General features: G+C 41.4%; 1 protein-coding gene across 1 annotated transcript; it reads left to right on the top strand.

Moving 5' to 3' along the window:
• Window positions 1–5844: 5844 nt before the first annotated feature.
• LOC124007791 (E3 ubiquitin-protein ligase TRIM21-like) lies at window positions 5845–12298 on the top strand. Its single transcript, XM_046318554.1, has 9 exons — window positions 5845–6024; window positions 6414–6518; window positions 6743–6912; window positions 7086–7184; window positions 7566–7784; window positions 8852–8957; window positions 9241–9267; window positions 9701–9876; window positions 10245–12298. Exons 2-9 carry the CDS (start codon window positions 6416–6418, stop codon window positions 10617–10619), a joined length of 1275 nt encoding a protein of 424 aa, XP_046174510.1. The 5' UTR covers window positions 5845–6024; window positions 6414–6415; the 3' UTR covers window positions 10620–12298.
• The last annotated feature ends 4281 nt before the right edge of the window (window positions 12299–16579 follow it).

Here is a 16579-nt window from a genome sequence, read left to right as displayed (position 1 = left end):
GTGCATAAATGTATTTTGTCCCCCCAAACCAAACGCGATCACGACACGCAGGTTAAAATATCAAAACAAACTCTGAACCAATTATATTAATTTGGGGACAGGTCGAAAAGCATTAAACATTTATAGCAATTTAGCTAGTTAGCTTGCACTTGCTAGGTAATTTGTCCTATTTAGCTAGCTTGCTGTTGCTAGCTAATTTGTCCTGGGATATAAACACTAAGTTGTTATTTTACCTGAAATGGACAAGCTCCTCTACTCCGCCAATTAATCCACACATAAAATGGTCAACCAAATCGTTTCTAGTCATCTCTCCTCCTTCCAGGCTTTTTCATCTTTGAACTTATATGGTGATTGTCATCTAAACTTTCATAGCATTACCACGACGACCGGCAAAACAGTTCGTCTTTCAATCACCCACATGGGTATAACCAATGAAGAGATGGCACGTGGGTACCTGCTTCTCTAAACCAATGAGGAGATGGAAGCAGGACTTGCAGTGCGATCTGAGTCAGAAATATAATTTATTTATATTTTAGCCCTTGTCAACGCAGATGCTCATTGGCGCGCACGAGCAGCGTGCGTGCGATAATTTAATAACATGGATTTCTAAATTTATTTTGCAACACTCGCGCACGCAACGCAAGCTGTGTGGTCAGCCTATTACAGTCAGCAATGCTCTGGTTAACACGAAAACTGCCTAACCAGGTCTGCTAGGGAGAGTGAAATGGTCAGAGTGATCTCATTTGTGTCTGGAAGTAGCAAGCAAGCTAGCTAATGTTAGCTTGGTTGCTTGACTTGCCTCTGCACCAACGTCCAGTGTGAGCTCCGAGAGCGAAACGGTCTGAATTTACCCAGAGGGTTTTTCGTTTTTCATGAAATAGAAACACCATAATATTAATCTAATTAATTAAGCAAGTACCAGGCAAAAGTTTGGAACACCTACTCATTCCAGGATTTTTCTTTATTTTTACTACTTTCTACATTGTAGAATAATAGTGAAGACATCACAACTATGAAATAACACATATGGAATCAGTTAAGAACTCATTCTTATTTACAAGGACAGTCTACTCCTTCCTCCCCTTTTTGGGATTGAATCCCGGTCTCCTGCGTTTCTGGAATATGGAAGACTATCAAATGCCTCTCAAAGATGCCCTCTGGTGGTAAAACTAGCAAAAACTTGCATTAACAGAAGAAATGGCTGAGAATTCAATGACGTGCCATATAATGCTGAGGCAGCATGGAAGGTGTGTCGCAGTATGACGCTACTTTTAAAGGAGGAACAACTGTACTCGTCTGTTCCCTATCAGATGACCCGCGGGAGAAGTATATATCCTGCTGCATGCTTTAAACGGCGAGTTTTCTCGTCATTTTGAGGATTTCAAAGTGTTGGAAAATGACATGCAGTTGGTTTCCTCTCCTTTCACCTTCAATGTGGATAATAATCCCACTGACCTGCAACTTGAGTTTATCGATCATCAGTCTGATGCGGTGATTGGAAAACTATTCAAAACAATGTCACTGACTAGGTTCTATGCATTCTATGCATTAGGAGTCATGCTCAGAATATGTTTGTAGTTTGGGTCAACCTATGTATGTGAACAGAAATGTTAATTGATGAAATATAGCAAGTCAAGGCACATATAATCTCTTACTTAATCTCTGACTCACCTCTCAGCAATCCTGCGCATATCGATGTCAGAAACTATACCTGACTTCACTGCTCTAGTCAATGCCCATCAGAGACTTCACTCCTCACACTGATTGAGTAGTTTAAATGTCATGTTGAGCTCTCTCTCTCTTTCTTGTGTTTTTGTGAATACCCGCAAGAGTTCTGTCCGTGGTGCTGAATGCACAGTGTACTTTTCCCTCTGTGTAGTTCCTAGCATGTTTAATAATGAAAATACCTACCAAAAGGAGAACATGGATGTGGTTTATTTCTGTGCTTGTTAAAAAAGTTAAATAAGTAGCATATCTGGACGTGATTTACAGTAGATATCAACACAGTCATACACAAGATGTATAATCCTGTAATATGATTCTGGCCCGCAATGGCAAAAATATATTCTAATGTGGCCCTCCATGGAAAATAATTGCCCAGGCCAGTCTTATACACTATATTAGGCCCAGCCTTTGGAACTTTGGTTTTCCTAGATATGGCTATTATATTGTGATCACTACATCCTATGGATCTGGATACTGCTTTAAAGCACATTTCTGCAGCATTAGTAAAGATGTGATCAATACATGTTGATGATGTCATTCCTGTGCTGTTTGTAACGACCCTGGTAGGTTAACTGACAACCTGAACCAGGTTGCAGGCACTGGTTACAGTGACGTTTTTCTTGAGTGGGCAGCTTGATGAGAGCCAGTCAATATTTAAATCACCCAGAAAATATACTTCTCTGATATCACATACTTTATAAAGCATTTCACACACATTATCCAGATACTAACTGTTAGCACTTGGTTGTCTAAAGCAGCTTTCCACCAGAATGGGCTTTAGGTGAGGCAGATGAACCTGTAGCCATATTACTTCAACAGTATCTAACATTAGATCGTCTCTAAGCTTTACAGGAATGTGGTTCTTTATATAGACAGCAACACCACCCCGTTGGCATTTCTGTCTTTTCGGTAGATGTTGTAACCATGTCCTGCTACCACTGTATCATCAAAGGTATTATCTAAGTGGGTTTCAGAGATAGTCAGAATATGAATGTCATCTGTAAATAGCAAGTTATTGACTTCATGGACCTTGTTTCTGATGTTTCTTATATGTTAATATGAGCTATTTGTAGCACCTTTCTGGTTTGATTGATTGATTTTAATGCTTTTACTGGGAAGCTTATTAGAAGTAGACTTGCTCATGTTATTTACATTGGAGCTGATAGTGCAGGGTGAGCTGCACAAAGTGGTCTTCCTTACTAGGGCACACCGCTTCAGTGCTAACAAATCAAATCAAATCAAATGTATTTATATAGCCCTTCGCACATCAGCTGATATCTCAAAGTGCTGTACAGAAACCCAGCCTGAAACCCCAAACAGCAAGCAATGCAGGTGTAGAAGCACGGTGGCTAGGAAAAACTCCCTAGAAAGGCCAAAACCTAGGATGAAGCCTAGAGAGGAACCAGGCTATGTCGGGTGGCTGTGCCGGGTGGAGATTATAACAGAACATGGCCAAGATGTTCAACTGTTCATAAATTACCAGCATGGTCAAATAATCATCATCACAGGCAGAACAGTTGAAACTGGAGCAGCAGCACGGCCAGGTGGACTGGAGACAGCAAGGAGTCATCATGCCCGGTAGTCCTGAGGCATGGTCCTAGAGCTCAGGTCCTCCGAGAGAGAGAAAGAAAGAGAGAAAGAGAGAATTAGAGAGAGCATACTTAAATTCACCCAGGACACCGGATAGGACAGGAGAAGTACTCCAGATATAACAAACTGACCCTAGCCCCCCGACACATAAACTACTGCAGCATAAATACTGGAGGCTGAGACAGCGTAACTCTGGTTCATAGGCTCATGATTACTGCATACAATAGCTGTAGGATAAACAGAAGTATTCGGTGCAATTAGGGTCACATAAATTAAGTGACTTACATTGTGTTTGCCAATGCCCCTAGGATCATGTACATTTGATGCAGCATTATGACGATTAATTGTCACAATGATAGGGATTAACTGAGTTGGTCTTACTACACCACCCTCTAGAGAGCCCTGCGGTTGTAGACGGTGCAGTTGCTGTAGCAGGCAGTGATATAGCCCGACAGGATAATCTCAATGGTGCATCTGTAAAAGTTTGTGAGCGTCTTAGGGGCAAAGCCAAATTTCTTCAGCCTCCTGAGGTTGAAGAGGCATTGTTGCGCCTTCTTCATCACACTGTCTGTGTGGGCGGACCATTTCGGATTGTCAGTTGAAGCTTTTGACCTTCTCCACTGCGGCCCTGTCGATGTGGATGGAGGCGTACTCCCTCTGCTGTCTCCTGAAGTCCACGGTCAGCTCCTTCATTTTGTTGAAGTTGAGGGAGAGGTCCTGGCACCACTCCACCAGGGCCCTCACATCCTCCCAGTAGGCTGTCTCGTCATTGTTGGTAATCAGGCCTACCACTGTTGTGTCGTCTGCAAACATGATGGAGTTGGATGGAGGTGCACGTGGCCATGCAGTCATGGGTGAACAGTGAGTTTAGGAGGGGGCTGAGCACGCACCCTTGTGGGGCCCCTGTGTTGAGGATATGCTAGTGGATGTGTTGTTGCCTACCTTCACCACCTGGGGGATGCCCGTCAGGAAGTCCAGGACCCAGTTACACAGGGAGTTTAAACCCAGGGCCCAGAGCTTAATGATGAGCTTGGAGGGTACTATGGTGTTGAAGGCTGAGCTGTAGTCCATGAATAGCATTCTGACACAGGTTTCCCTCTTGTCCAGATGGTTAGGACGGTCTGTAATGCAATGGCGATTGCATCATCCGATCTGTTGGGGTGGTATGCAAATTGCAGTGGGTCTAAATGTTAGGTGATATGATCCTTAACTAGCCTCTCATAGCACTTCATGATGTGATGACCCTCCCACTCTGTCTGTCGAATTCTTTCTCTTTGCTCTTGTTTTCCTTAATAGGATGTCGGTGGGTGGAGCTGGGAGGATCGTCAGCGCCATGGCACACACCTGGATTCATGCGTGTCCCGGGATAAATACACCTTTTCCCCATTCATCGAGGAAACTCTCTCCATGCAGATACGCTGTTAGATTTTGGTTGTGGCCGTTTTGTTTGTTTGCTTTGGCACCTTTCAACACCCCTCATTATCACATTTATGCACGCAACCACTCACTTACACTACTGATTACTGACTACACACACCATTGTTAATTGTATTTACGTTACTTCAGTAAATAAATATATTTTTGTTATTCCTTATCGCCACATGGTCTCCCTTTTTGTTACGGACTTCGAGCCGGTTCGTGACAATGATGACAGAAGTGAGTGCTACGGGGAGATAGTGATTTAGTTCAGTTACCTTCGCTTTCTTTGGTACAGGAACAAGGGTGGACATTTTGAAGCAAGTGGGGACAGAAGACTGGGATAGAGAGAGATTGAATATGTCTGTAAACAATTCAGCCAGCCAGCCAGCCAGCTGAGGACGGGGCTAAGGATGCATTCTGGGCCGGCAGACTTGCGAGAGCTAACATGCTTAAATGTCTTACTCAGGTCGGCCACTGAGAACGAGAGTTCACAGTCCTCAGGAGCGGCCCGTGTCGGCGGCACTGTCTTATCCTCAAAGTGGGCAAAGGTGTTCAGCTTGTCCTAGAGCAAGACGTCTGTGTCCGCGATGTGGCTGGTTTTCCCTTTACAATCCGAGATTGTCTGGAGTCCCTGCCACATACGTGTCGTGTCTGAGCTGTTGAATTGTGACTCCACTTTGTCTCTGTACTGACGTTTTGCCTGTTGTATTACCTTACAGAGGGCATAACTGGACTGTTTGTATTCAATCATACTGTAATTGGAAAAATTGCTTTTGTTTTTTTTATAATAAAAAAACATATACTTTAGTTGAAAGAGCTATTTTTTCCAGTAGAAAAGCAATATTCCAATAATATTAATACAGTAATATAGAGACACACAGAGGATGACATTTGTCCCATCTAATGTGGAGACCTGTCTATTGACCTGCCTACTGAAATGTTCCTGTTGGTAAATTACCTGATAAATGAGGTGCTTAGCGAAGGCTTTGAAGACTTTATTTCAATATCCCCACATTTGAGCCCACACTGTGCCTTTAAGAGAGATTTATGTTGCACTGAGGGATAAATGCATGAAGACTTCTATGTGAAAGTGAAAGTGTCCAGCTCCCCTCCTCTTTCTATATAAAAGTGAAAGTGTCCAGCTCCCCATTTCTTGTAAACGCCACCGTTACAAATAATTCATCTGGGCAGATGAACAGCCAGACCCGTTGGTATAGTCTGCTTTCCATACACTGGGTGATTACACGTCACTGTTCTCCGCTGTCGACAGCAAAACATTCAAGAATTAAGGTAGGAACAGTCCATGTCAAGACAATTTCTGCACTATTATGTAACAACATGTTAATACAATCCTGTTGGTTGGGTTATTACAATGTTACTGACTGTAAATCGCTCTGGATCAGAGTGTCTGCTAGCTAATAGACTAAAATGCAAATGTACTACAAAGGGAAAAGGGTTAAAGCAATGTAAATTGATGCCTAACAGTATTAGCCTATATGATCTAAGTGTGTGTGTGTGTGTGTGTGTGTGTGTGTGTGTGTGTGTGTGTGTGTGTGTGTGTGTGTGTGTGTGTGTGTGTGTGTGTGTGTGTGTGTGTGTGTGTGTGTGTGTGTGTGTGTGTGTGTGTGTGTGTGTGTGTGTGTGTGTGTGTGTGTGTGTGTGTGTGTGTGTGTGTGTAGATATGGCGTCTCTCAGCATGACAGAAGACCAGTTGCGCTGTTCCATCTGCCTGGATATCTTCGTCCACCCTGTCTCCACTCCGTGTGGACACAACTTCTGCAAATGTACGCCATGTTTTATGGATCTTAACTTTGTATTAAGTTTCAAACAGTAAATTGTATCTATTTTTTGTCTGTCACTGATGTACATAAAATTGTCCCTAAGTGATGAATAAAGTTCCTATCTATCTATCTATCTATCTATCTATCTATCTATCTATCTATCTATCTATCTATCTATCTATCTATCTATCTATCTATCTATCTATCTATCTATCTATCTATCAAAGCTTGTATCTCTGACTACTGGGATATCAGGGAAGCCATCTGCCCTCTGTGTAAGGAGACGTTCAAGAAACGTCCTGACCTCCACGTCAACACGTTCATTAACGAGATAATCAACCAGTTCAAATCGGCACAGGAGGACATTTCTCCACACACCATTTTGCCATTGAGAGAGGTACGTGGTGTGGGACAGCTGAGTAAAATTGTAAAGCTAGAAGATTTTTGTTCTTGATCATGTGACCTGACTAGGAAAAACTCCAGGGCCCAGAGTTTTACCTGGTATGGTCAATTAAACAATTGTCCATCAACATTGTGATTATGGTTCAAATCAACCCATTCCCCCTATAGCCAGAACAGGGGGATGCTACAGATGGAAGAGTGAACAGTAAGATCCAGGCCAGACTGAAGAAGGTGGAGGAGATCAACAACTCAGTGAAGATCAGCAGAGTGAGTTTTGGATCGTTTTCATAACGAGTCTTAGAAGTGCTGAGAAAGGATCCGTTTTGCTTTTTTACAGCATAATGAATATGATTATTATGGACAGGGGAAACCTGATCCTAGATCAGCACCCTGACTCTGAGATGCTTTATGAATACAGGCCCTGATAAGCATCGGACTGTTGTTCTCATCTATGTAGGGTACAGGTCTAGGTAGTTGTAGTAATTTAATTAATTAATTAAATTTCATCATCACAGCTGCATTTTTTTTATTAAAACTGATAAATAGTTCCGGGCCACCCAGTCTGAATGGTCTGATTGTGCGCTTTATTCCCTCATAAAGTAACACCTGTGACCCAGATTCACAATAGTTCATTCATTCATTCCACAGGCTAGTTCACAGAAAGACATAGAGGAAAGTGAGCAGGTCTTCACTGAGCTGTTGCGCTCCATTGAGAGGAGCCAGGCTGACGTCGTCGGTGAGATCCAGGAGAAACAGAGAGCTGTGGAGAAACAAGCTGAATGTCTCATCAAGGAGCTGGAACAGGAAGTAGCAGATTTAGAGAGTGGAAATAATAAACAAGGGGAACTCCGTTCCACCCCACAACAGGTAGGTGTGCTACTGCTTCTCTCTGTGGTCGAGTTGAATGTTGTCGACTACAGGGTTATAGTTAGGATTGAGACGGGATGTGGACATGGAGCTAGGGTTATGGTTAGGGTTGAAGCTATGGTTATGATTAGGCTTAGTATTGAGACGGGATGTGGACATGAAGCCAGGGTTAGGATCAGTTCTTAGTAAAACTCAACTCAGCTGACTCTATCCAGTATAGCCAGCCACCCCTTTGAGTCAGCTTTTTCTCTCTTCTGCTCTGTGCTGGGTTACTGTTACGCAGTTTACAATTGGCTCATTCATCCCCCTCCTCTCCCCTGTAACTATTCCTCAGGCCGTTGCTGTAAATGAGAACGTGTTCTCAGTCAACTTACCTGGTAAAATAACGGAAAAATAAAAAATGAATAAAATAAAAACTTTGACAATGTTTATGCAAATAATGTATAAAATACATTTAGTTGAAGTTTGTCCTTAGTAAAACTCGATCCCAACTGTCCTCTGGTGTAGATCTGTTCTGAGACCAGTCCTTAGTAAAACTCGATCCCAACTGTCCTCTGCTATATATCTGTTCTGAGATCAGTCCTTAGTAAAACTCGATCCCAACTGTCCTCTGCTATATATCTGTTCTGAGATCAGTCCTTAGTAAAACTCGATCCCAACTGTCCTCTGGTGTAGATCTGTTCTGAGATCAGTCCTTAGTAAAACTCGATCCCAACTGTCCTCTGGTGTAGATCTGTTCTGAGACCAGTCCTTAGTAAAACTCGATCCCAACTGTCCTCTGGTGTAGATCTGTTCTGAGATCAGTCCTTAGTAAAACTCGATCCCAACTGTCCTCTGGTGTAGATCTGTTCTGAGACCAGTCCTTAGTAAAACTCGATCCCAACTGTCCTCTGGTGTAGATCTGTTCTGAGACCAGTCCTTAGTAAAACTCGATCCCAACTGTCCTCTGGTGTAGATCTGTTCTGAGACCAGTCCTTAGTAAAACTCGATCCCAACTGTCCTCTGGTGTAGATCTGTTCTGAGACCAGTCCTTAGTAAAACTCGATCCCAACTGTCCTCTGGTGTAGATCTGTTCTGAGACCAGTGCTAGCGGTGGTGGAAAAAACATCTGGGGAATTGTGTCCCAACTGGAGGATACCTTCAGAGAGGAGATGAAGAAAGTCATGGATAAAGGTTACTATTCTTTATTTATCTATAATGATACATTTGATAAAAGTTGACAAGTACTGTAGAATCATGACCCACTGGGCACAGATGTCAATTCAACGTCTATTCCACATTTCTTCAACGTAATTTAGTTGAAATGACCTGGAAACAACGTTGATTCAACCAGTGTTTTACACATTTACAGTAATTTTATATTTGGACCCATTCGATTTTTCAACAATTTAATTAGATTAAATCTTCATCGTGAACAATGACATTTTCAATTGTGAGTTTTTTTATTTTCATTCAGGGTTGAAATTGCTGAAGACTAATGCAGGTAAAACATGCTACAATTTGCAATCCACATATTCACATGTTAATCTCTCGTTTCTCAACCTTTTAACCCACCATTGAATTATTTACCACACCATTTAATTAATTATTTTACATTTTTTACTGTCATTTATCCGTTCTTGTTTTGATCCTAACTATAGCCTGGTCAGGTGACACCACAGGGTGGTCATGGAAGACCCCTGTCCCTAATTACAACTAACAGAATGGATGGATGGATTAAATAATGGATGGATGAAAGGATTAATGTATGATGAATGTTTTGATGAATGGATAGATGGATAAATTAATGTATTAATAATGGATGGATGGATGGCTGAATGAATGAATCAATTGATGGATGAATGAATGCATGGATGTATTAATTAATTTTATGAATGGATGAATGATATATCTGCTTTATTGTTCTTTCCCGATAGTGAACGTGATTCTGGACCCCGACACAGCTCATCCTTTCCTTGTTCTCTCTGAGGATGGGAAACAGGCCAGACACGTCAACGATTGGAGGATCCTGCCTTTCAACCTCAAGAGGTTCAATACCAGTATCAGTGTTCTTGGGAGGACAGGGTTCTCCTCCAGGAGATTCTACTTCGAGGTGAGATACAGTACAATGAAGAAGAGCCAAACGGATGTATTGGTTGACTGACATTATCGGTGGATATTGGACTTTTTGGGCTTTTAGATATTTATATATACCATATTAGACTGGACAGAAAAAAATCACACTAATCTTTTCAGATCATTGTTTCCAAGGTAAGAAATCAGCCTCAGAGTATCATTGTAGGGATGTTTCAGTTTTGCGGGTATATTAGAGGGAAGTTGTACTTACTATGACTGTAAGATGTGGTTCTTGTACCTAGCGATGAACGCACTAACTGTAAGTCGCTCTTGATAAGAGCATCTGCTGAATGACAAAAATATAACTATAAATGTTTGTTTTTTTACTTGAATTTGAACTTAAAGGTGCAGGTCTCTGGGAAGACTGACTGGGGCCTAGGAGTGGCCAGGGAGTCCATCGACAGGAAGGGGAAGGCACTCCCGACCCCTGCGATTGGCTACTGGACCTTGTGGCTGACCAATAGATATGAGTACAGGGCTGCAGATGATTCTGGCCCCATCCTCCTCTCCCTGAGAGAGAAGCCCCAGAAGGTGGGGGTGTTTGTGGATCACAAGGAAGGGTTGGTGTCTTTTTACGACTCGGAAGCCAAGGTTCATATCTATTCCTTCACTGGATGCTCCTTCAATGAGAAACTTTTCCCCTTCCTGAACTCTAGTGTCAATGACAATGATAAAAACTCTGCTCCATTTGTCATTCTGCCTGTCAGTCATAGAGGCTGACAGGCTGATTGGTTAGAAATCAAGATGGGATGGGCCACATGTATTTTGATTGGTTCTGGTGTGTTGAGAACTCTGATTCTTGACATAGCCAAGTGAAGTAGGGCTGCCGCAACCCCTGATAAATCGAAATAATTTTGCCAAAATGATATAATTTCTTCTGTCTGAACACTGACTGAATTTGTGCAGCACGTGCGCCAAATATTGAACAGCATGTTGAGTTGTGGCCATAGAGATATTATCCATAGAAGGATTCTCACCTTGCCAATTTGACTGGTAAACTCATGGGTAAGCTTAAAATGGCTGCCAGTCCTGACTTAATGGACACTTCCCTTCTATGGATTCTGCTTCTATGGATTGTATTTCTATGGGTTTTCTTTTTCTCCGTTGCTGTCGGTGAATAGCGAAAGGCCTTTTGCAAATGTCTAAATACAATTGCGGGAAATATGTTAGGAAAGCAAATGGCTACTGCTGAAAAGAGAAGACTAATCTGTCTGTCGGAGCTACCAACTCAGACGAACAGCACTGTTTTTTAAAGTAGATAAGGCCTATCTTGAAACCATCATCGGTACAGTGACAAGGCTAAACATATTCATGCTACCTTCATCACTGGGTGAGTCAATGCCAGTTGAAAGTTGATTTAGAATCCTGCTATAATACGTTTCCTCCTAATGTTGTACAATCTGTCTCGTTTCTTTTTATTAGCCATGGGCCAGGTCAAGACCAGGTCATTTTTAATTCATCTGTTTGACAGTGTCAGAGTAGCCACTCATTTCGTTCATTTGTGTGGTAATATAAAAAATATTCTGATAATGTCTCCTGTCATGTAGGCTTAAATGACATAGAATTGCATTAAATGTGTTTATTAAAGGCCACATTGTTTTAAGACCCTGCAAAAAACATCCCCATCTGTGTCCTTCCTAAAACCGCTTCTGCTGAACTGTTTGCCAGTATGCAAATGTAATGATATATGCGATATTATAAATGGTATTTTATGATTCTTGAACTCTGCCCCATTTGTCATTCTGCCTGTCAGTCATAGAGGCTGACAGACTGATTGGTTAAAAATTAAGATGGAATGGGCCACATATAATTTGATTGATTCTGGTCTGTTGAGAACTGTAGTTCTTGATACTGATTCAATAATAAATCTGCCTATGTGTTGAACTTGGTGTAAACTGTCTGTGATTTAGATAATATGACTAACAAGACAAATAACATTTCAATAACATGACTATTAACATTTCAATAACATGACGAATAACATTTCAATAACATTACGAATAACATTTCAAAAACATGACGAATAATATTTCAATAACATGACGAATAACATTTCAAAAACATGACGAATAATATTTCAATAACATGACGAATAACATTTCAATAACATGACGAATAATATTTCAATAACATGAAGAATAACAGTTCAATAACATGACGAATAACATTTCAATAACATGATAATAAGATGACAATAACATGAAGAATGTTGATTTAGTTGATATAGTATATTCAAAAATGTATTAGATGAGTGATTACAGCTATTACAGTGTATTTTCAATCACAAATAGCATTAATTAATTGGTATTAGTTTGTTATAAGCCTAGTGAAGGACTCAGTATGCATTGTTATCCTTGTTAAGAGTCGGAAAAATCGAACAATAAAGCTTTCTTTCCGTGCCGGATTTCCTCTACATTTTCCATGCAAAAAATACATGAATCTCTCTTCATTCTCTTCATCCATTCATCTCCTCCATCCTTCTCCTCTCTCCTTCTTCTCCTCCCTCCTTCTTCCATCCACAGTCAGAATCAGTCATTTTTCTGCCATCGAAGGGTGACAGAGTCGGATATCCCTCGCTGTCTTAGTTCATCTTGTAGCTAAGAGACACAAGGATCACCACATGATCTGACTATCTAAATGTATGCACGCATGACTGTAAGTCGTTTGGATAAAATCGTATGCTAAACTGTGTATATCAGGAATCATCTAGATTCAGCTGCAGGCTTATTGTCTCTGGAGCGGGTGGCATTTTTTTATTTTTTATTTTACCTTTATTGGGGTGGAACATACACTACCATTTCAAAGTTTGGGGTCACTTAGAAATGTCCTTGTTTTTGAAAGAAAAGCACATTTTATGTTCATTCAAATTGATCAGAAATACAGTGTAGACATTGTTAATGTTGTAAATGACTATTGTAGCTAGATAAAGCTGATTTTTTATGGAATATCTACATAGGTATACAGAAGGCCAGCATCCCGGAGTCGCCTCTTCACTGTTGAGGTTTAGACTGGTGTTTTGTGGGTACTATTTAATGAAGCTGCCACTTGAGGACTTGAGGCGTCTGTTTCTCAAACTAGACACTCTAATGTACTTGTCCTCTTGCTCAGTTGTGAACCGGGGCCTTCCACTTCTCTGTCAATTCTGGTTAGAGCCTGTTTGCGCGTTGTACCAGATTTTCAGTTTCTTGGCAATTTCTCGCATGGAATAGCCTTCATTTCTCAGAACAAGAATAGACTGATGAGTTTCAGAAGAAAGTCTTTGTTTCTAGCCATTTTGAGCCTGTAATCAAACCCACAAATGCTGATGCTCCAGATACTCAACTAGTCTAAAGAAGACCCGTTTATTGCTTCTTTATTCAGGACAACAGTTTTCAGCTGTGATAACATAATTGCAAAAGGGTTTTCTAATGATCAATTAGCCTTTTAAAATGATACATTTGGATTAGCTAACACATTGGACCATTGGAACACAGGAGTGATGGTTGCTGATAATGGGTCTCTGTATGCCTATGTAGATATTCCATTAACAATCTGCCGTTTCCAGCTAATAGTCATTTACGACATTAACAATGTCTACACTGTATTTCTGATCAATTTGATGTTATTTTAATGGACAAAAAATGAGATTTTCTTTCAAAAACAAGGACATTTCTAAGTGACCCCAAACTTTTGAATGGTAGTGTATGTAAAAATGTATGTTGTGTATGAAACATGTTTATTGCCTTTATTACATTAAAGAAAATCCTAATTCTATAGCGACAGAACAAATGCTAATATTAACATTTAGATAAGTGCTGATATAGTGGATATAGTTTGTTGTAAAAGTATATATATTTTTTACATTTAACTAGGCAAATCAGTTAAGAACAAATTCTTATTTCCAATGACGGCCTACCAGGGAACAGTGGGTTAACTGCCTTGTTCAGGGGAAGAACGACAGATTTTTACCGCGTCAGCTCGGGGATTCAATCCAGCAACCTTTCAGTTGCCACCCCAATTAAATCTGTAAATACAGAATTTACAACGAACGTTGAATCACAAAGAGCATTAACTAATTGGTATATAGTGAGGTACATTGTTATCCTGTATAAGAGTTAGACAAGAATCAAAGAATAAAGCCATCTTTCTGTAGCACGTTTCCTCTATTTGCCATGAAAATAAATATGATTCCCTCTTAATCCTATTCATCCTCCTTTTTCTTTCTTTCTCCTTATCAACACTTCTTCCACCCATCAAATCAAATGTATTTATATAGCCATTCGTACATCAGCTGATATCTCAAAGTGCTGTACAAAAACTCAGCCTAAAACCCCAAACAGCAAGCAATGCAGGTGTAAAAGCACGGTGGCTAGGAAAAACTCCCTAGAGCGGCCAAAACCTAGGAAGAAACCTAGAGAGGAACCAGGCTATGAGGGGTGGCCAGTCCTCTTCTGGCTGTGCCGGGTGGAGATTATAACAGAACATGGCCAAGATGTTCAAATGTTCATAAATGACCAGCATGGTCAAATAATAATAATCACAGGCAGAACAGTTGAAACTGGAGCAGCAGCACGGCCAGGTGGACTGGGGACAGCAAGGAGTCATCATGCCAGGTAGTCCTGAGGCATGGTCCTAGGGCTCAGGTCTTCCGAGAGAGATAAAGAAAGAGAGAATTAGAGAGAGCACACTTAAATTCACACAGGACAAGAAAGGAGAAGTACTCCAGATATAACAAACTGGCCCTAGCCCCCCGACACATAAACTACTGCAGCATAAATAATGGAGGCTGAGTTCGTGTCAGTCTTTTTCTTCCATCTCAGATTGACAGACTCTGATATCCCTCGCCCTCTCAGTTCATCTTGTAGCTAAGAGAGGAAGACAACTAGAACAGTCACCTCATGATCTGACCAGGGACATATCTGGGCCCTAGTTGTAGCACGCACACACACACACACACACAGTACTGTAGTTTTTGTGACTCTCACTTCCTTCAAGGGCAGCTCTCTGATGTCAGCTGTCAGCTGTTTTGTTGAAGTGATTTCACCCACACACACTTATCTGAATAACACAGTATACATTATTTAACTACTGCAGCTGATTAGAACCGCCAGCAGTCCAAACTATCAGGAATGATCATTTTAAATTGTGTAAATAATCATTTAAATGGTGAACACACCTTTACCTGCAGCAGCTGTTTGTCACTGCAGTTGTCATCTGTTCATTTCCCAGAATCCAACATGAACACTGTGGTACACCTCTGATGCCCTCCCGAGTTGACTCCTGAACGCCAGAATCTAAGGGAGGAGGAGGGGGGAAGGGGAGGAAGAGGAGGGAGTAGAGGAGGAAGAGGAGTCTCTTTACATTAGTATCCTTGTTACAGTGTAATTATTCCTGTTATACATGGTATGTATTTAGAGCAGCAACCCCACTAACTACACGTGCTGGGTAAGTACAGTGTAGCAAGAGCACTGTAATGTAACGTGTTGGTGTTACCTGGAGGAGGAGTCACTCTGATCTGACCACTCCCTGTTTCTGAACAAACCAATCCCCACGCTGCTGATGCACCGGGCTAGGCTCTGTACCTCCATGGTACTGAGCCTGGTTCCTCACACTGGTCAGGTCTGTGTAGTACTCTCTGTCTGTGCAGTACTCTCTGTCTGTGCAGTACTCTCTGTCTGTGCAGTACTCTCTGTCTGTGCAAACTCTGAGCTTCAGACCAACTCGTCAGCTGTCTGATAAGAATGTCCAACTCCCTACTTTCTTTCTGCACAACAAATGAACAAACATAAGGTGTGATTCACACATAAGGTGTGAATCCTAACATCCACTTAAGTCACAGTCTCCCATTGACATCAATGTTTGGTTAAGGGAAGTATTTACTTATATGGAAGTTAGGATAAAAGTGGACAAACATTTATACCTGGGTTTGCATTTTAACTAATGATAATTCAGTGTTATAGTTATGCACTGCTGTCCATGGGAAAACTAATATACACAAGCACAGAAGGCTACTCACCATCACAACACACAAAGAAGTTCATTCGTCAAACAGTCAGTATCTTCCCACTTCCCTCCACTCAACAACAATCCACAACAATCCACAGTATTGACTTCCTCCAAAATGATTCAGCTGTCAGTCATCCCAGTTTGCAAACTCTGTCTCTCCTTCTCTGTAGAACCAACCCTGTGTTTGATGTATTTGATACCATTCCACTGATTCTGCTCCAGTGATCTAATGCACTGCATCTCAGTATTAGAGGCGTCACTACAGACCCTTGTTCAATTCCAGGCTGTATCACAACCGGAAGATCACCATGCACAATGCCAAGTATCGTCTGGAGTGGTGTAAACCTCGCAGCCATTGGACTCAGTGGAAACGCGTTCTCTGGAGTGATGACTCACGCTTCACCATCTAGCAGTCCAACGGACAAATCGGAGTTTGGCGGATTCCAGGAGAACGCTACCTGCCCCAATGCATCGTACCAACTGTAACGTTTGATGGAGGAATACGTTTGGGGCTGTTTTTCATGGTTCAGGCTAAGCCCCTTAGTTCCATTAAAGGGAAATCTTAACACTACAGCATACAATGACATTCTATACGATTCTGTGCTTTCAACTTTGTGGCAACAGTTTGGGAAAGGCCCTTTCCTGTTTCAGCATGACAATTACCCCTGTGCGTAAAGCGGGATCCATACAGAAAT

Source organism: Oncorhynchus gorbuscha, linkage group LG21 (assembly GCF_021184085.1).
Source record: "Oncorhynchus gorbuscha isolate QuinsamMale2020 ecotype Even-year linkage group LG21, OgorEven_v1.0, whole genome shotgun sequence".
Taxonomy (NCBI): domain Eukaryota; kingdom Metazoa; phylum Chordata; class Actinopteri; order Salmoniformes; family Salmonidae; genus Oncorhynchus; species Oncorhynchus gorbuscha.
This window is presented reverse-complemented; position numbering and strand designations above follow the sequence as displayed.